Consider the following 16,264-nt stretch of genomic DNA (forward strand, 5'->3'; position numbering starts at 1 on the left):
TATAGTATATATAGTATATAGTGTGTATATATATAGTATATAGTGTATATACACACAACAGTATATGCTATAATAGTGTACTATTATAGTATATATACTATTATAGTATATATAGTATATAGTGTGTATGTTTATAGTATCTGTTTATATTATACACTATAGTATGTAATATATACTATATACACTACCATATATAATAGTATATATACACTATATAGTATAAATTATTATATACTATTATAGTATATATACGCAATATATAATATAGTATATATACACAATAGCATGTGTATATAGTATATATAAAATATATAATATGTTATATATACGCTATAGTATATAATATAAACAGACATAATCAATATCTGTTTAACCACTTCTTAATCCAAGGGGGATGATCCTTCCTTTTGCATGACACTGTTTTTTTAAGCATACTTCACAACTAATCTCGATCTGGGCTATTTGAAAAAATTTGTACTTGCTTTTTTTACAAAACAAGTACAGTATGCTCTTGTCCTTTAGGTTGCTCTTTCCTACATGATAAGTGAGTCCCTGATAGTAGCTCAGTACAAGCTATTTTCTAGTTTTCCATCTGTCTATTACTATGGGTGTTGTAGTTTGTTCTACAGAGAACTTATTAGAAATGTGATTCCATTGGCAAGGATAAATGGAGAAGTAAAAAACAGGCAGACATTGGACCCGGAAGGCAAATGATTAAGTGCTACACCACCTAAATGTCTTCAGAGTCTCATGCAAAGAAAAAAAAGGCAGTAAATGCAATTGTACTCACACTCTTGGTGCCCGGTCCTCGCAGAGTTATGTGTGTCTGCCTCCAGCCATGGCCACCGTTCCTCCCCCAGACAGCTGGGCCGTGAGCACCGTTTCTCCTCACAAAGACTTGGAGGGCACCAGAATGCAGGCCAGGCACCTTGTGCCGAAACGACAGGCATAAGTCCCCAGCCTGAGCCATGTGGCCCAGCGGCAGGATAAGATGTGCTGCTTTTCCATCTTTGCCTTCGGCTTCAGAGATGGTCAGGTACTGTCCCCCTGCAAAAGAGAAAGTGGTTACTTCAGTAAAATTCTGCTGTTTAATATTTCAGGACCAAATGCATAAGCACTATCAAATAAATAAAAAAGGGCTCCATAAGGCCCAGCGAGTGGTAAATAAAGCATATTGGTGCTGGACTGAGAACCAGAACTGACACATCTCCCCTGCAAGGTAAGGTTTATAGTGCTGGGCTTCTATTTACAGTGTGCCAGGTTAGGGCTTTCTTATCTAATCTCTTTTTTACACAGCAAATACTACAGCTGTTGAAAATGAAGTTCATCTGTTTCTTCATTTCAGACATCCCCTTGGTGACTGATTTTAAAACCACGGTGACACCAAAGCTACCGTGTAAAGTTATGTATCTTGTAAGCTGTGCATGTTTGCTAGTAGAAGGCCAGCATAAATGTTACGCTGTTACAGCTCTGTACCATGCTTTTTGCTTGGAAACTGTGTTAACAGGTTAAGTCTCAAAGTGTATCCATTTGCAAATAAGCCCAGCATTTCCATTTAACCATAATTTAAACTCTTAATCTAGCTGAGATACAGAAAGTTAGAAACAGTGAGTTACGATTTCTAAAGGGCTAAAGCCTTTTCTCTAACAGTAGAAAGCTGCTACTGAACACAAGCACTTAATTCAAAACACCATTATTATCTCTGATCATGTTTGAAGTACCTTCATAAAAACACCCAGTACATGAAGAAGTAGAGGATCTCATGGATATAGCAACAGCCATTAAATGTTTTTTTTAGAAAAAAAGAAAAAATTATACATCCATAAATCCCATACACCTTTTCATGTAGGTACTTAGAACTACAATAAATTGAACTTCAAATCCTGCAGAAAACTCACACCTGTCTTTCATCTTTGAACTTTTCATTAAAACATTTTCAAGGATAACTTTCAAATTTAAACTGACCAAGGGGGGAGGGAGGGAGCACTCTTAAAAGAGAAAAAGGGAAGAAAGAAAAATTCTTATTTTACTCTTAACCTAAGAATCTATTTTTAATATATGAAAGCAGAGTATCAAAGGATCTAAGTTAAGGTAAAGGGTCCAGACAGCCTTCTTAATTGAAACCAATGCTGTAGGTTTTGATTTTTTTTCTAAATATTGCATATTAATAAGACTATATTCTTAACAGTGAAGTAGTTGCCATGCTACTACCAGGACTTGTCAAACACTTAAAAGTAAAGCAAATGATGTCTCCAATTCACTACTTCTACATCAGTTTTAAAGTTCCTTTGGCCTCAGTGAGATTTAACTAAGCCAAGTATTTTTCTGCTAAGGGCTCACGTCTGCATTTGGGTGTGAAGTGGGATCCATTTGTCCAAGTATCTGTTAAAGCTTTCTTTTTTTTTTTTTAATGCATTGTTTTTGCATCAAAGTCACTAACTGCTAGAAGAAGAGAATTCAAATAGCTGTACCTGTTTGTTGTAGATACAATTATTTCACTCTGAAAGTAGTGACCTGACTCGTTACCTGTATGTGTTTCAGATAGTTACAGTGACTGAACCCAATCAATAGGAAACAGATTTAGTAAGCACAAAGCCAACATAGCTGTAGGCATGCCCCTACAGGAAAAGGTCCCCTCAAAGCAGCATTTTCTGCATGCAAGATAAGCTTATAAGGCTTCAGCATGGCACCTTTCAAAATACAGATTCTGATAAACCAATAAATGCCAGACTTTGAAAGGTGAAAGCAAACACTCAGGCGCAAGCTGTGAAAATAAATCTCTGAAACAAGGTATTCCAGACAGGAGGGAGTGGGGTGGGTGACTTCAAGGGACTAGTTTTAACAGGTTGTGTCAACAGCAACAGAACAGGCACAGGAAACAAAAAGCTGAGTGTCCCTGACTGGGAAGCAACACCAGGGAAAAAAACGTCTAAGAAAAAGCCAGTTAAAAATCATGGCTCTGGAACTTAGTATGTATTAACAACAATTTTTGAATATAGATAATTGATATGCTTTAATAACATACTGCCTCAGAAATAGAGTGGGTTTGAGTCCATTGTTTAAAACAATGGGGGAGTTATGGGTGGTCTTTTCAAACATGCCAGCCTGCATGCAGACCACGGCTCCATTTTCTGTTCTGCAGGAGGAGGGAGCTCTGCCCTTTGAGTCATCCATGAGACTCTTGAAGTGTCATAACAAGCTACAGAACACAAGAGCATGCCTGTGGGCAGGAGGCACTTCCACTTAGCCATCCAAACTGCCTGAAAAGAAGCTGCTGGGCACACCTGCCCTGCTGGCAAACGACTGTCTCATCATGGCAATGGAAGCCAGGGGCAGGGTGCCCACAGGTAACACCTCCAGGGGCCTCTCCCAGCTCCCCGGTGGCTTTGCCAAGTGTCCCATCTGCTGGGAGCACACACGGAGATGTGCAACTGAAAGGGTCTCACCTAACGCTGCCACTCCCCTGTAGGGGCTGCAGGTGGCTGGCGCACGCTCCCCTCTAACACCCATTTCAAGGTCACTTTTGTCCACCCCAAGCACACACTTAGACATACTCAGAAATTGCTGCTCATTGCCAGCCCAGTCTTCCTTCCTTCCAGCTACTTAACAATTTTCCTATACATTGGTTTCTGTAATTTAGCGTTGAATTTAATAAAATGAAGCTGAGAGATTGAACTAACCCAAGAACATTATATTTGGCAGCAGAACAAAGACTAGTCCCAGCACTTTCTTTAATTTGACTACTAATATGGAAATAATAATGTTCGCGTGGTGGTTTGAAAAATAAGCTTTGTTTCTCCATAAATAAAAGTTGTTCTCTACTCCACATTTTTGTTCTTTCTGATTCTTTTAAGACATATTTTACTAAATACACTTATTACTCTTTTAGATACATTTGTACTGTAAAGATACCAGCTAAAATTCCAACACAAAACATCTCTCAATGATTTTTTTTTTTCATTTTTTGTACGCAGAAGAGGTGTGGTTGTGAAACATATCCTATAACTACAGGGATACAAAATCTGTGCAAATGAGAGAACTGTCACCAACCTCAAGCCTGGGTAGCTCTTCAACTACAGGGTCTGCTCGTACGCGTGCGTCTTACCTGATGCATCTCTAATGGGTTCCCAGTGCAAGTCATCATCTTTGTCCTTGATCCATCCACACAGGCCACTATCAAAATTACAGCTGTGTACCAGCACACCTAGGCAGAACAGAGCAGGAAGGCAAAAGAAAGAGGTTTTAATTCCACTGGCTGAGGAACTATAGCAATTGCCCTTGAGGCTGACACTGGCACATAAACTTGAAAATAAAATGCAGCAGAAAGAGCACTAGAAAAAGAATATGCAAAAGTACTAAAACAAACAATAAAAGGGCTGCTCTTATTCCTACTAACAATTCATGCTATTTTTGTGCTTAGTCTGTTAGGAAAAGAAACTATAAAGGTTCACTTTTGTGTTTTTTGTTTTCTTTTTACAAAGCATAGCCTAAACAAGGAGCATAAGGTGCAAGAGTCCTGTAAAATGTATAAATGCACCACAAAAAAAAAAAAATCAAAATAAATCCTAAACCCCAGGCCCCAAACAGGAGATGTGATCTTACCTGGGTCATCGTTGGCTTCGAATTCATCAGCGGTAATCCCTCTTTCAATTTCAAGTATTTCAAACAGATTATTGCTCACTCCAGGCTGGCGTGGAACTGTGAGAAAAGTAGTTTTTCAGAAATGAATGAGATAAAGCTAGTTAGTGACCTACTTCCTTATCTTTAATAAAAAACGGCAAAGCAGCTCTGGGCATTGTGCTTTTCTTGGAAAATTCAATATACTTAATTATAGTTGACATGAAGATTCATAAACTTTGCGCCTAGGTGATTTACGCTGTAACATTTATCTGAACTCCATAAAAGGTGACTGCAAATCTGCTAAAGGCTCTTCTAACAAAAGCTGCTTTTTCAACAAGAAAAAAAAAATCTTTAACCTTGAAGCACACGTTTAGAGAAAAACTCCAAAGGCACTTTTTAAGCTAGTGGTTTCTCAATAAAATGAAGCCACATGAAAGCCCTTTCTCAAATTTTCCGATGCACTCACCTTCCACAGCTGTTTTATAAGAGAATTTCAACACAAAGCACTGGTACTTGGAAGAGGCCCCACATGAGATACCCTATGCAGCCAAACTCAGAAACACAGCTGAGGGTATTACCTTGTCCCTGCAAAGGATTAGAGTTCCCTGAACAATTATCAGGATTAGACTCAAGTTGAAAAGGAGGAGTTTTCTATTCAAGTGTAATTCAATTTTTTACTTTCCGATAAAGTCTGTCCTTCAGTTGTTCTCAGCTGCAAGGGGAAGGAATGCTCTCGGTCGTTTACAGGTTATTAGACACTGAGCTGCAGCCACAACAGCCTGAAATTTAAGAAGTCTTCGGGAGAGCCACGGCTGCAGAATTCAGGGAGCTACAAAGACTTCCACTTACTTCTGAAGAGTGCCAGGCTGTGTACATCTCCCGAAATAACACTCGGGTGTCAAACCTGAGAGACAGCTGAAACTAGAGATAAAGAGATTGCGCTGGCTGGAGCTGTCTGGGAAAGTTCCTCTCTGAGAGGCAGGTCTCCCGCGTAATTAATAACAGTAGCAGTGGGTTTCAGGCGCGTCCTGAGATGTTGCAGACACCTCTGACACCTACAGTATTTGTGAGAGCCTTATCTTTTAAAAACTTGACACATTTTCCATACTCAGCGCTCAAAGAAGTATCTAAACGTCTGCATATGCTTTTTAGGCAAGTGAGAACAAGAATTGAGGTGATTTATAATAAAATAAACAACCATGTTTTCAGGAAATCAAAGATAAGAAGGAACTTTTACACTAGGACAATACATACATAGGATCTTGTAGCAACCCCTCTAAATCCAGAAGACAGAGCAAAACGAAAAATAAGAATGAGGTAGCTTCCTGCTTTTTACAACTGGGACAAAATAAGCAGCCTGGTAACAGGTTGACCGAATGCAAATGTATTTTTAAAGTAGTATTACATGCTACAAATTCTGTATAGCAAAATGAAGAAGCTTGAAGTCTGTATTAATTCCTCAATATTGCAGTCATTTTTGGAATTATCCCTACTTTAAAAAAAAAAAAAAAACATTTGTAGATTTTAGAATACATCTATTTGCAGTCTAGGATATTAACACACAAACAGCCACAAGGGCTTCAGGTTGGTTTGGGAAGTGCAGGCCCGTTAATTTTTACACAGTTTGTACTAATATTTTGGCTATTTCGATAGGCCCCCGCAGTGAGGACCCACTTGGCATTACAGTCATGCTGCACCCCGCTCACCCCTAGCACGCGGCAGTCACCATGCAGGAGGCACATCCTCAGCCCCAGGTTCCCTGCACCTGCCAGCAGCCCCAGCCCACCTCCACCTCTCTAGTTCAGTAAAATACCATTCCTAGCGCGCTGTTAGTCTATAAACATCCGAGTTACACCTGTGCGCACGTACAGGCATTCTCCAAATTGAAGCTGGTGTCACTGACCAATAATTAAAGCTCTACAAAGAATATTTTTTCAAAACTTTTCCCTAAAGTCCTCTCCAAACGCTGTTGTCACGGGTTTCTAGAAAAACAGGTTGCGGGGCTTTAAAACAGCCCTTTCTGTGCTCGGCCCCCATGAGAGGAACGTGCACAGGGTATGAAACGAGTTACCCCAGGAGATGCAGGGCTCCAAACACGATCCATGTGTACACTTCTTTTTGCTACGACAACTCGTGTGCTGAGTGGCCATCCTGGGAGAAAGTATTTGGCACAGTTATTCTCTGCAAGCTTTCCAAGCCCTTTCTGTGTACTTTATATAGCGTATCAGTGTGCTTTTCACTTTACTCCAATGGTTTGATAAAGCTTGTTAAATATAAACTTGGCTTCTTTTTCTTGGAGAACGCTGTTCGCTGTGAGCGAGCCAATACATCACCACCACCATATTCTCAAAGTTAATTAGTGTGAGCTCTTCACGGATGCACGTATGTGGGGGGCAACATTTAATAACTGCTTAAGACTGATTTCTTTTCAGCTTTTTAATCCCTGGGGAAACAGTAGGACTTTTTTTTTTTCATTACTTGTTAATTGCTGAGTTTGGGAGTGTAAGAGATGGTGTGTGCACGCCAGGCTGTTTATAATTATAGAATAATCACTGTTTTGGTGTTACAAAACCAAAACAAACCATGGAGCGCAGCTCCACATTACTAATAATTTTTATGACTGTCAGTAGTGCTGTGCTCTGCCTTACAGCAAACCTTGTGCTCTTACACAATCCCATTGCACACAACGAGCATGACCGAGCTTCCCACTTCTGGTCAAAGCAAAACGAGCAAAAAGATACATTTTTTTTGACTGAGTAGTTGCTACGATTAAGAGTTGTCAAATTCCACTTCTAAAAATCCCCACAAGTGAGGAGCTCTCATGCAGAACTAGCAGAGAGCAGCTAAGAGAAAGGGTAGCCCAAAGGTCAGCCAGGCTCCTCAGTTGTTTAGTACAGAGCACAGCCTTGTTTCCCCCAGGGAACACTTAGACTCATGCTGGGCTAAAGAGAAGGGGCAGCAGAGAGATGCACTTCACCCTTTTTATTCGGATACCCTCAGTATCCTGGCTGTGTTGCCTAAAGCTCTGCAGATTCCAGCTTTGCAGTGAGAATGACCTGAGGAATGGCTGTGGTGGCTGTCCCACCTCTCTAAGACCACTTGCATAATGGTGAGAGACGATGCTGCTGTGTGACCGCTCTGAAGTCCCGTCCCGCGTTGCTGAGGCAGTGAGAAGGTTCCTTAACTCTGGCCTAAGTCAAACATCTTTTTGTATATGTTTCCGTAAGGTCCTGTGAATAGTAACCTGCTTTTCTATGAGGAGAGGTGCAGTGACAGCTCAGTTTGTGGGAAACACGGCTAAAATACCTAGCCTACAGCAGCCCGCACATCAGATCTGGGGATGTAGCTAGGTGGAAGATGGATGGAGGGTGTGATTTGTGAGACTCCCAAATCTTAGGGCTGAGCTCCAGAGTACAAACAGGAACAAAGGGCCTCTCTTAATTGCTTAAATATGAAGATGAATACATTTTAACAGGTGCCAGAACAGCGAGGACAAATTAGCTGCTATTGCAAAATGATGCTGCTCCAGTGACAGCAGGGAATAACAAGACCCCTGTTCTTGCTTTTAGCACTTCCCTTATTTCAACGGTTTCGAGGATCACGTAGCTGCATTTACTGCACTAAGGACTTCTCAGCCATTGAAAGGGGCAGCAAAAAGAATCGTTTTACTCCTATCTTGAGATCTCTTTAATAGCTGTTATGAGAAAAGACTCCCAATTCCGATCCTTTCGGCTCCACTAAGGGCTAAGAAGGAAAATTGCTGAACTATCTTTAATGCAGATAAGGGGTTTTGTTCTTGCTCTGCTGATACCCAGTGTTATGCTTTGTCTTTAAGCTTATGCTTTTAACGCTTGTCACCCAGATCCCAAGGGTAGCAGAAATTCCTGGCCTTACTGAGAATTATGTTCTCTTTCTTAGACTTTAGCCATCTCAGTAAACAGAGGAGATTCCTCTGTATTTCACTGCAGTTTGTATGAGCCCTGAAATAGTTAAATATTAAGCCATTGCTGCATTCCTCCCTCATTGCCATTCCCCCGTATCCATATCAGCAGAAGATTATCCTTGGTGCCAGATTCCACTGTCTGCATCTCACAGAGTGGTTCAAAGGCCAAGTGTAGGAATTCCATTTTAAAAAATACTCATTTTTTGTTCTCTGAAAGAGCAGCTCGGCACACTCATTACAGGCACTTTTAGAAACAGGGTAAAGCATCTAAGGAAATGCAGCAACCCAGTACCTGTCAAAAACTGCAAAGGTATTTAAATAGCATTATCAGCAGAGTGCTTTGTGCTCTTTGTTACCACTGAACACACCAATCTCCCTGGTCCCCAGCTGATTTCAAGCTGAGCAGCACATTCGAGAGTGTTGAGAAGTGAAAGCTTAGGAGAGGTTTGCCCGGCGTGAGATGACAGGTCACGTAACAACAACGGGAGAAAACTGAGAGCGAGTCACCAAGAGCAAGCTCTGGAAAATGTAAAGTAATGAAAAATTACGATTTGAAAGATGCTTATGGAAAGCAAGTACGCTTGCCCAGGCACATTTCCTCTCCTGGACTAGACTACCAGAGTGTTTGCAGGATTTGGTGCAGTGCACGAGGCCATCTCCCAGCGGACAGCACACCAGCCACCCCTTTTGCCACAGACTGCCTAACAGAAGTACCACATAGTCAGATAGCTAACCAAGGCAGAGGTTACTGTCATGCTGCTTTGCCAAAGGCTTCAGAGCCTGACAAAAAAAAAAATAGAAGTTCATCTATCACAAGGTAACCTCGTTTAAAAGCACAACTTTAAAGATGGAGCTCATATGCTAAGGGCTGGAAGCTCTGCATCAACAGTGGTTGTTGGCTGCACTGCTCTCCGTGCTGGGTTTTGCCCCTCCATGTGATAAAGCACCACCTTTTGTGACTCGTCAGGATACAACAGCCTGCACTGACAAGCAAGGAAGTGGCCATCGAAACCCTAAATCCTACCTCTTGCTCTGAGTGGATCTAGCATGAATTTCCTCCTCCATTGTCCAAGCCAACAAATGTTAGGAAATGACTGAACGGCTGCCTGCATTCCCCCCTGGGAAATAAGGAAGGCAAGAGCGAGGCTCTCTCTCCTCTTTTCAGGCTGGCGCGTGGACCAGAGCACAAACTCCTTTTTGAGAACTGGTTTCTTAGCTGCCTCGACTGCAGAAGTAGAAGATGTGAGGGAAATGAACCTCAGGAGCCTCAGTACAAGCCAAATTAAATTAGCTCAAATCCCCGATCCAAGAACATTGCAAAGATGTCTGATACAGATGAGGTTAGTAAAGTTTAAAGAAGGTGAAGGAAGCAGTTGTAAAAGCCCCTTTCCCTGAGGAAATACAAGGGGTAGTGAAAACAAAAAGATCTGCACAAACATTTTTGGAGGTGGGGAGCATCTGGCACATCCACACGGCAGATAAGAAGCACATCAGAGGTCAGCTAAATGTTACTAATTAGTTCAGTTTAAAGTTCTGTACTGTGGTAACATTCCAGCCATTCGTGTTGTGTTTGGCCAAGAAGAATACTTTTGGAGAGGCCCTGGCTTGTGTGATGTGGGAGCACTGCTGTCCTGAGCTCGTGGTGCCTCACGCAGAGCGGTTCACATCAGGATGATCCCTGTGCTGCAGCCTTGCAGCTGGGTGCTGCTCTCCCACGGGGCTGGCCGGCAGCACAGCCCCATAACTTCTCCCCTTCCCCACAAAATCCTACAGTAATGGGACTCGGGAGGCAAACAACACCTTACTCTGCAAGAAACACTTTCCTTTATGAAGCAGCACTAGAACCACTTTGTACTCGACTATAGGTTTCCAATCCTAGACAAATGCTTTTGTGCACTCGCTGATTAAATCTCTTCGGACAGAGAGAAGGTGGGAGGGGACATCAGTGTCTCCCACCTAGACGACTGCTGCAAAGTAGCATAACTGGGGGGAAAGAAAGGTACCAGCTTCGTTAAGGATCATGCCTCTAGCGCCACACAAATTCCTACACCCTACAGCACATCTAGAGTATTCCAGTCACTCAGTTATGTCACACACCTACGTGTATCAAGGATTTCTTTAGCAGGGGATAGAGCCAGAAATAACATGGGCTTAAAGACATTGACTTGATCTGTCCCTATACTGCCTGCTGATGCCAGTAACAATTGCTGGGTTTGATGCCTCTGGGAATCCTGCTTACTGTGCACTGAAGCCTTTGAAGCGATGTATGGACACCACAGACCTCAAAGGGTAGCAGCTAACCTATATAAAAAAATAATAAATACTTTTCAAAGATTAACTTTTCCCTCTCCCATGTGTGTTATATGGAAAATAGCGTAAGCTTACAGTTAGGAAACGAACTTGAACATTTTTACTTGCCTACTTTCCAAACTCCTATATCCCAAACATTCATATGGAAAGCACTAGCTTCTAAATCTAGCCTTTGGAGAGATTAGAGCAAACACTAATTAAAAATAAGCTTTATGCAAGTGATTGGTTTTACCTCATGAAAATAGCTGACAGTTATCCCCCTGCTTGGGAATTCCAGAGAATACTCGCAGCACAAGACAGCCTGGGAAGCACAGTGCCATAGCCTAGACTAATTTCCACAGAACCCAGCATCTTTAATTATTGGTTCCCATTATATTAATGTTCAGGAGCCTTTACTGTTTGTTGTTTGTGTGTTTTGTTTTTTTTTAATTTTATATTAAAATATTATTTAACTGAATATATTATTTGAATTGTTTAAAAACAGTCTGGAAAAAGCCAGAACAGGATTTATCTTCCCAGACTGTTAGTCAGTTTTTGTCTCTACTTTGAATTTATCAAATTGTCTACAGCAGACAAAATACCAATAGAGAAAACAAAACATTTTTTATGAGGAAGAAATTATTTCACTACGTCATGGTCTAAGGGAACACAGCCCAACAAGTTATTTCATGGATGCCAAAGCAACCAGAAAAAAACTCCCACATTGCTTGTACACCTTCTCTGAGACAGCAAATTTCCTCCTCCTCCTCCATCACTCCTGCAGCTTCATTGTACGTCACGCTGAAGGAAAAGGGCTGATCCAACACACCCTCCCCATCTCTAAAATTTGCAGCAGAACTAAAGATAAAATTGGGTGTTGAATGTTTCTTGGCAGCTGTATGCAACTCTGCATGTGCCAGTAGAGCCATCTGAGGCATGCACTAAAGCTGGCGTAGAAACAGTGCTGTGTCTTTCAGAGCAGTTCTTAAAATGACATGTCCTCGTGCTAGGGGAATCTTTAGTATCCTCACCTTTTACATATCCACTTTCAGAGATGCAGTCCATAAAATTAGCCTCCACGATATTTTCATGCAATTCTACATTTGCTTAGTCATAATCATCCAAGGCTATTTGGATTCATATAATACAGGCAACATAACAGAGCCTTTAGGAAATGGTCCCATTTTACCATTACCATTCTTAAAGCTAAGGAAATATGCTGTCAGAGAGCGACTCTCAAATCCCTGATTTTTGAATCTTCTGAGTATAAGTTATGTTGCATTTCAATTATTTTTCAATAAAATGCCTTTCCTTTCTCCCTCCAAAACTTTCGTCTGAAAATGTAAATAGGTTAAGCACTTACAAAGGACAGTATACTCACAAATAATTCAGGAAGGAAAACTGAAATTTTTGGTTGAATTCATCGAGAATTTTTTCCCACATTTTTGTTATGTCATAGAAACAATTATTTGTGCAGCTTTACCACATGATCAGTTTCAATCCATGTCTTTGTTCTCATTCATAAAATATTCAAAAAAAAAAAACCACACACACAAAATAGTACAGTGAATGCTTTCACTTTCCCACATCTACAGTTCCAATAAATGAAAGGCTATGTAAATTTACTTACTGAACACATCTCCTCGGGGTTTCTGAGGATCTATCTGGATTCTGTTGTCATCTGTAACTCCTTGAGATGTTGTTTCAATGGGAATATGTGAAGGATATTGGGTTGTTATCACAGGAGGTCTTTGTGGTGGTAGCGTGGGTCTTAACGTTGTAGGCTGAGGTGGTGTTGGAGGTGGAGGCCTTGTCACTGGCTTTGTTACTGGCCGTGTTGTCACAGGCACGTACCTTGTGGTTGGCCTTGGTGTGGGTCGAGTTGTTGGCCTTGGTGTGGGTCGAGTTGTTGGCCTGGCTGTTGGTCGAGTTGTTGGCCTTGGTGTGGGTTGAGTTGTTGGCCTTGCTGTGGATCGAGTTGTTGGCCCAGCTGTTGGTCGAGTTGTTGGTCTGATCACCGGCCTTTCTGTAATGATACAAATGGTCTGAGGGGTTGGTTTGTGCCTCCAGCATCAGGAATGCTATTGGCTACACCAAGGCCTCCCTCAGGAAGCATGCTGTTGCTCTTGAATGTATGCTACAGACCAGGTGGCTCAATCATAGTATTAGGAATAACCGCAGAGAGAATCAAAAAGGGACCAAAATGCACATCTGAGTCTCTCGCTCCAGAAACTTAAGAATATAGTTCATTGACATGAAGAGTCTTTGCTGAAATAATTTCTCTTCTTCTGAATGTTTCCACTAATTAGATACATACTTTAGCATCAATACTACCAAATTTTCTGTACTTCTCATTACAGTATTTTACAGATGATTTGGAATGACTGAAGGCACACAGGGACTTCCATCCCCACCTCCTCCCAAGCATCAACGCTTTCAGAATTGGCAAAACATACCCAAACGAGCTGGAAGTGAAAAAGCATGGACAGGAAGGGTAGATCTTAAGCCATGCTGTAAAACTGGACAAGTTTTTACTCAGGAGCAGAGCAAAACTTAGTAACACTCCAATGTTACCACCATTTTGGTCATGAACGGGCACATACCTTTGGCTTAAGAAAGTATCTTCCAGGCCTCTCCGCTTCCTCACAACACTTCTCCTTGTCAACAAGCATTAATCACATTACAGACACTGAACCTAAACCAACTAGCTTTCATTTAAATCCTCTCTTTGCTGAACACCAGGAAAGTACATGTAAATGTTTTTTTTTCAGCCTCCACAAAAAAGAAGAGGTAAACCGAGCACCACCTACGACACAGTGGCATTGCCTGCTATTAATACCACCTCCCTAATATTTCATAAAGAAAGGACAACAGATTTTAATTTTGTTTCACAAAGGGAGTTTCTATAGACACGAAATGCAATGACATCTGTTTTGTTATTTATAATTTACGCTTTGTTAATAAACCTTTATATCTCACTGGAGTTCTTAAAAGCCCCAGTAAGAATTCCCGTCACATATTACGTGTACCAAGTGTTTCAAGTATAACAGACTTAAAATGAAGAACGACTCTTTGTTAAACAATGAACTGTTTGATGATATCAGGGAAAAAATTTCTCTCTCTGGCCACCTGCTTACTACTACTGGTTTGAATAGCCTGCAGATTTTACATTATGGTGCGTTAAAATGTCAAATACACGTTAGGACTAAGCATGTCCACATACAGTTGTAACCATTCAGGTTGTGACAGATCACCTTGGCAAGACCACAAAACCATGATAGCTTTAGCTTTTAGCTAGGTTTTAACCGTCACAGCTTCCAGTGGTACTGCTCCCTAAAGAGATGGGTGAGTCACCAACGACCAGAACCCACATACAAACACAGGGTCCTCAAAAAGGTTCTGCAGATCTGTCATGGAGCTGCATAGTCCTGAGGGAGGATTGGAGAGAGCTCCAGCAGCCTGTTCAGTACCAAAGGGGATGACTGCTGCTCCCAGCAGGGACATGAGGATGGGAATTCTCTTGTAGGGCACTCATCTAAAGAAATCCTCTCTCTCGGCTGTGCTCAGATCTGGGGAGCAGCGGGGAGTGGATGTGGTAAGCTGCTGAAACAGGCATGTTGCAGGACAAACATAATAGCAGCGTATGAGTAATATGCACTGTTTGACCAGACCTACCCTGCTTACTCACTTGTCCTCATTCTGAAGCAATCTCTAGAATGAAGCTGTGAATAGGGTGAGGTGAATTTCTTTCTAATTATGAAAATGTCTCAGAGAGAGGTATTTTTATCAAAGCATGCAAAGACTCAGAAAACTCAGACTACATTCCCTGGCCTTTCTTAAAGTATTAAAAATAGTTGGAAGAAACTGAGCCTGATAGTGGGATATCTCAAAATTTCCAGCACAGGATTCACGGACACATTTGCTTTTAGAATTGCTTTTTTAAAAGCAGTGTTACGTACGTATGCAGTTTGTTCCGTTGTCTCTGTACCCTTCTTTACATTTGCATTTGTACGATCCTGGTGTATTGTAACACCGTGAAAAACTACCACACTGATGCTGGCCAAGGGAACATTCATCTATATCTGCAACAGAAAGTTACAAAAAAAAAATAATCATTTACATTAAAGAAATCTGACTTTCTGCTTAACCCTGCAAAAACATGAACAGCAGTATGATCATTAGGAAAAATACAAATTTCAGAAAATTCAATAAAACTGAATTGGCAGTAGAAAAAGGAAACCAGCCGCAAATTAATGTGGTGAGTTTAGGAATACACACATTTCCAATCACCCAGGTATTAAAATGTTTTGGTTTTTTTCATAAAATGTTTCTTCTTTATTATAGATCTAGGTAGAAACTGCCTATACGACATTTCCATGTTGCTAGCAGTATGACTAAAATCTCCAAATTCTAGTGCTCTGCACAGAGATTTCTCTCAAAAAAGCATACTTAAACATAAACCAATACCTCATTATCTCCACACGATCCTTTTTTCAGTGAAAGGATCATAACCATTGAGGCCATGGGAAACTAAGACAGTGGGATCTGGGAACATCTCTGTTGAAGGGCATCCACCAGCTGCATTCCAGTCTCATGTCCAGACAAAGACAGGTTATTTCCCAACCCTTGCCTTTCCCCCCCATCCTCAGGGAAGGAAGGTTGTGCAGCCTGGCTTGGAAGGAGTTGGGGTGTACCCTTGCCACATTTTCTTATCTTGGATCTTGGGGCAAGCAGCAGAGCACACCTGTGTTAGAGCTCGGACATAGCCTAAGCTAACACAGCGCTCCAAACCTACAACTGCCTGTGCCCTGTGGACACAAAGGTTTTGGAAAGGAATGAGTGGAACACAAGGTCTGCTCTCCCACCAGATTTCACGAGAGAACCAATTACAAGAATTGAGGCCAAATATATGCTTTCAGTTTCGCATTCAATCTATTTCTATGACCCATTCTTTCCTAAAATGCAGGTGCAGAGCAACCTAAAAGAACCTGCTTCAACACTTCTGCCATAATAAGCAAACATTGCTCTTTAAACCATTAATTTCAGTTTAGAATATGTGTCTCTGTTACATGCACATAAGAAATACGTTATTACCATGGCATTGGTATTTGCCTCCAATGTACATTAGATCAAAGCCTTTATGACACCTGCAAATGTAGCTTCCAAAAGTATTGACACAGTGCCTAAATCGTGGGCAGATGACTCTTCCAGTAGCACATTCATCAATATCTGTGGAAACAAAGGAACTGCATTATTTTTCATAACAGTTAAAATACAATCTATAGTATCTATATTAAACTGGTTACACATAACAAAAAAAAATTGAAGAAGAATAGCCGAAGTATTTCCTTCTGAAAAGGTCGTGCTGGCTACAGCCAGCGGTAACACCTGAGCACTTCAGGCTGTGTCACC

General features: G+C 41.2%; 1 protein-coding gene across 4 annotated transcripts in view; it reads right to left on the bottom strand.

Annotated features, from left to right (window-relative positions):
- Positions 1 to 16,264, bottom strand: part of NPNT (nephronectin) — a 49,367-nt gene that overhangs the window by 4,283 nt on the left and 28,820 nt on the right. For all 4 annotated transcript variants that reach the window (XM_027456809.3, XM_027456810.3, XM_027456811.3 and 1 more), the window contains 6 exons: positions 15,947 to 16,081; positions 14,812 to 14,934; positions 12,483 to 12,878; positions 4,603 to 4,698; positions 4,106 to 4,204; positions 791 to 1,047 (listed from right to left, as the gene is read on the bottom strand). In XM_027456809.3, coding sequence (XP_027312610.3) covers positions 791 to 1,047; positions 4,106 to 4,204; positions 4,603 to 4,698; positions 12,483 to 12,878; positions 14,812 to 14,934; positions 15,947 to 16,081 — 1,106 coding nt within the window. The remainder of the gene's footprint in view (positions 1 to 790; positions 1,048 to 4,105; positions 4,205 to 4,602; positions 4,699 to 12,482; positions 12,879 to 14,811; positions 14,935 to 15,946; positions 16,082 to 16,264) is intronic.

Source organism: Anas platyrhynchos, chromosome 4 (genome assembly GCF_047663525.1).
Source record: "Anas platyrhynchos isolate ZD024472 breed Pekin duck chromosome 4, IASCAAS_PekinDuck_T2T, whole genome shotgun sequence".
Classification (NCBI taxonomy): domain Eukaryota; kingdom Metazoa; phylum Chordata; class Aves; order Anseriformes; family Anatidae; genus Anas; species Anas platyrhynchos.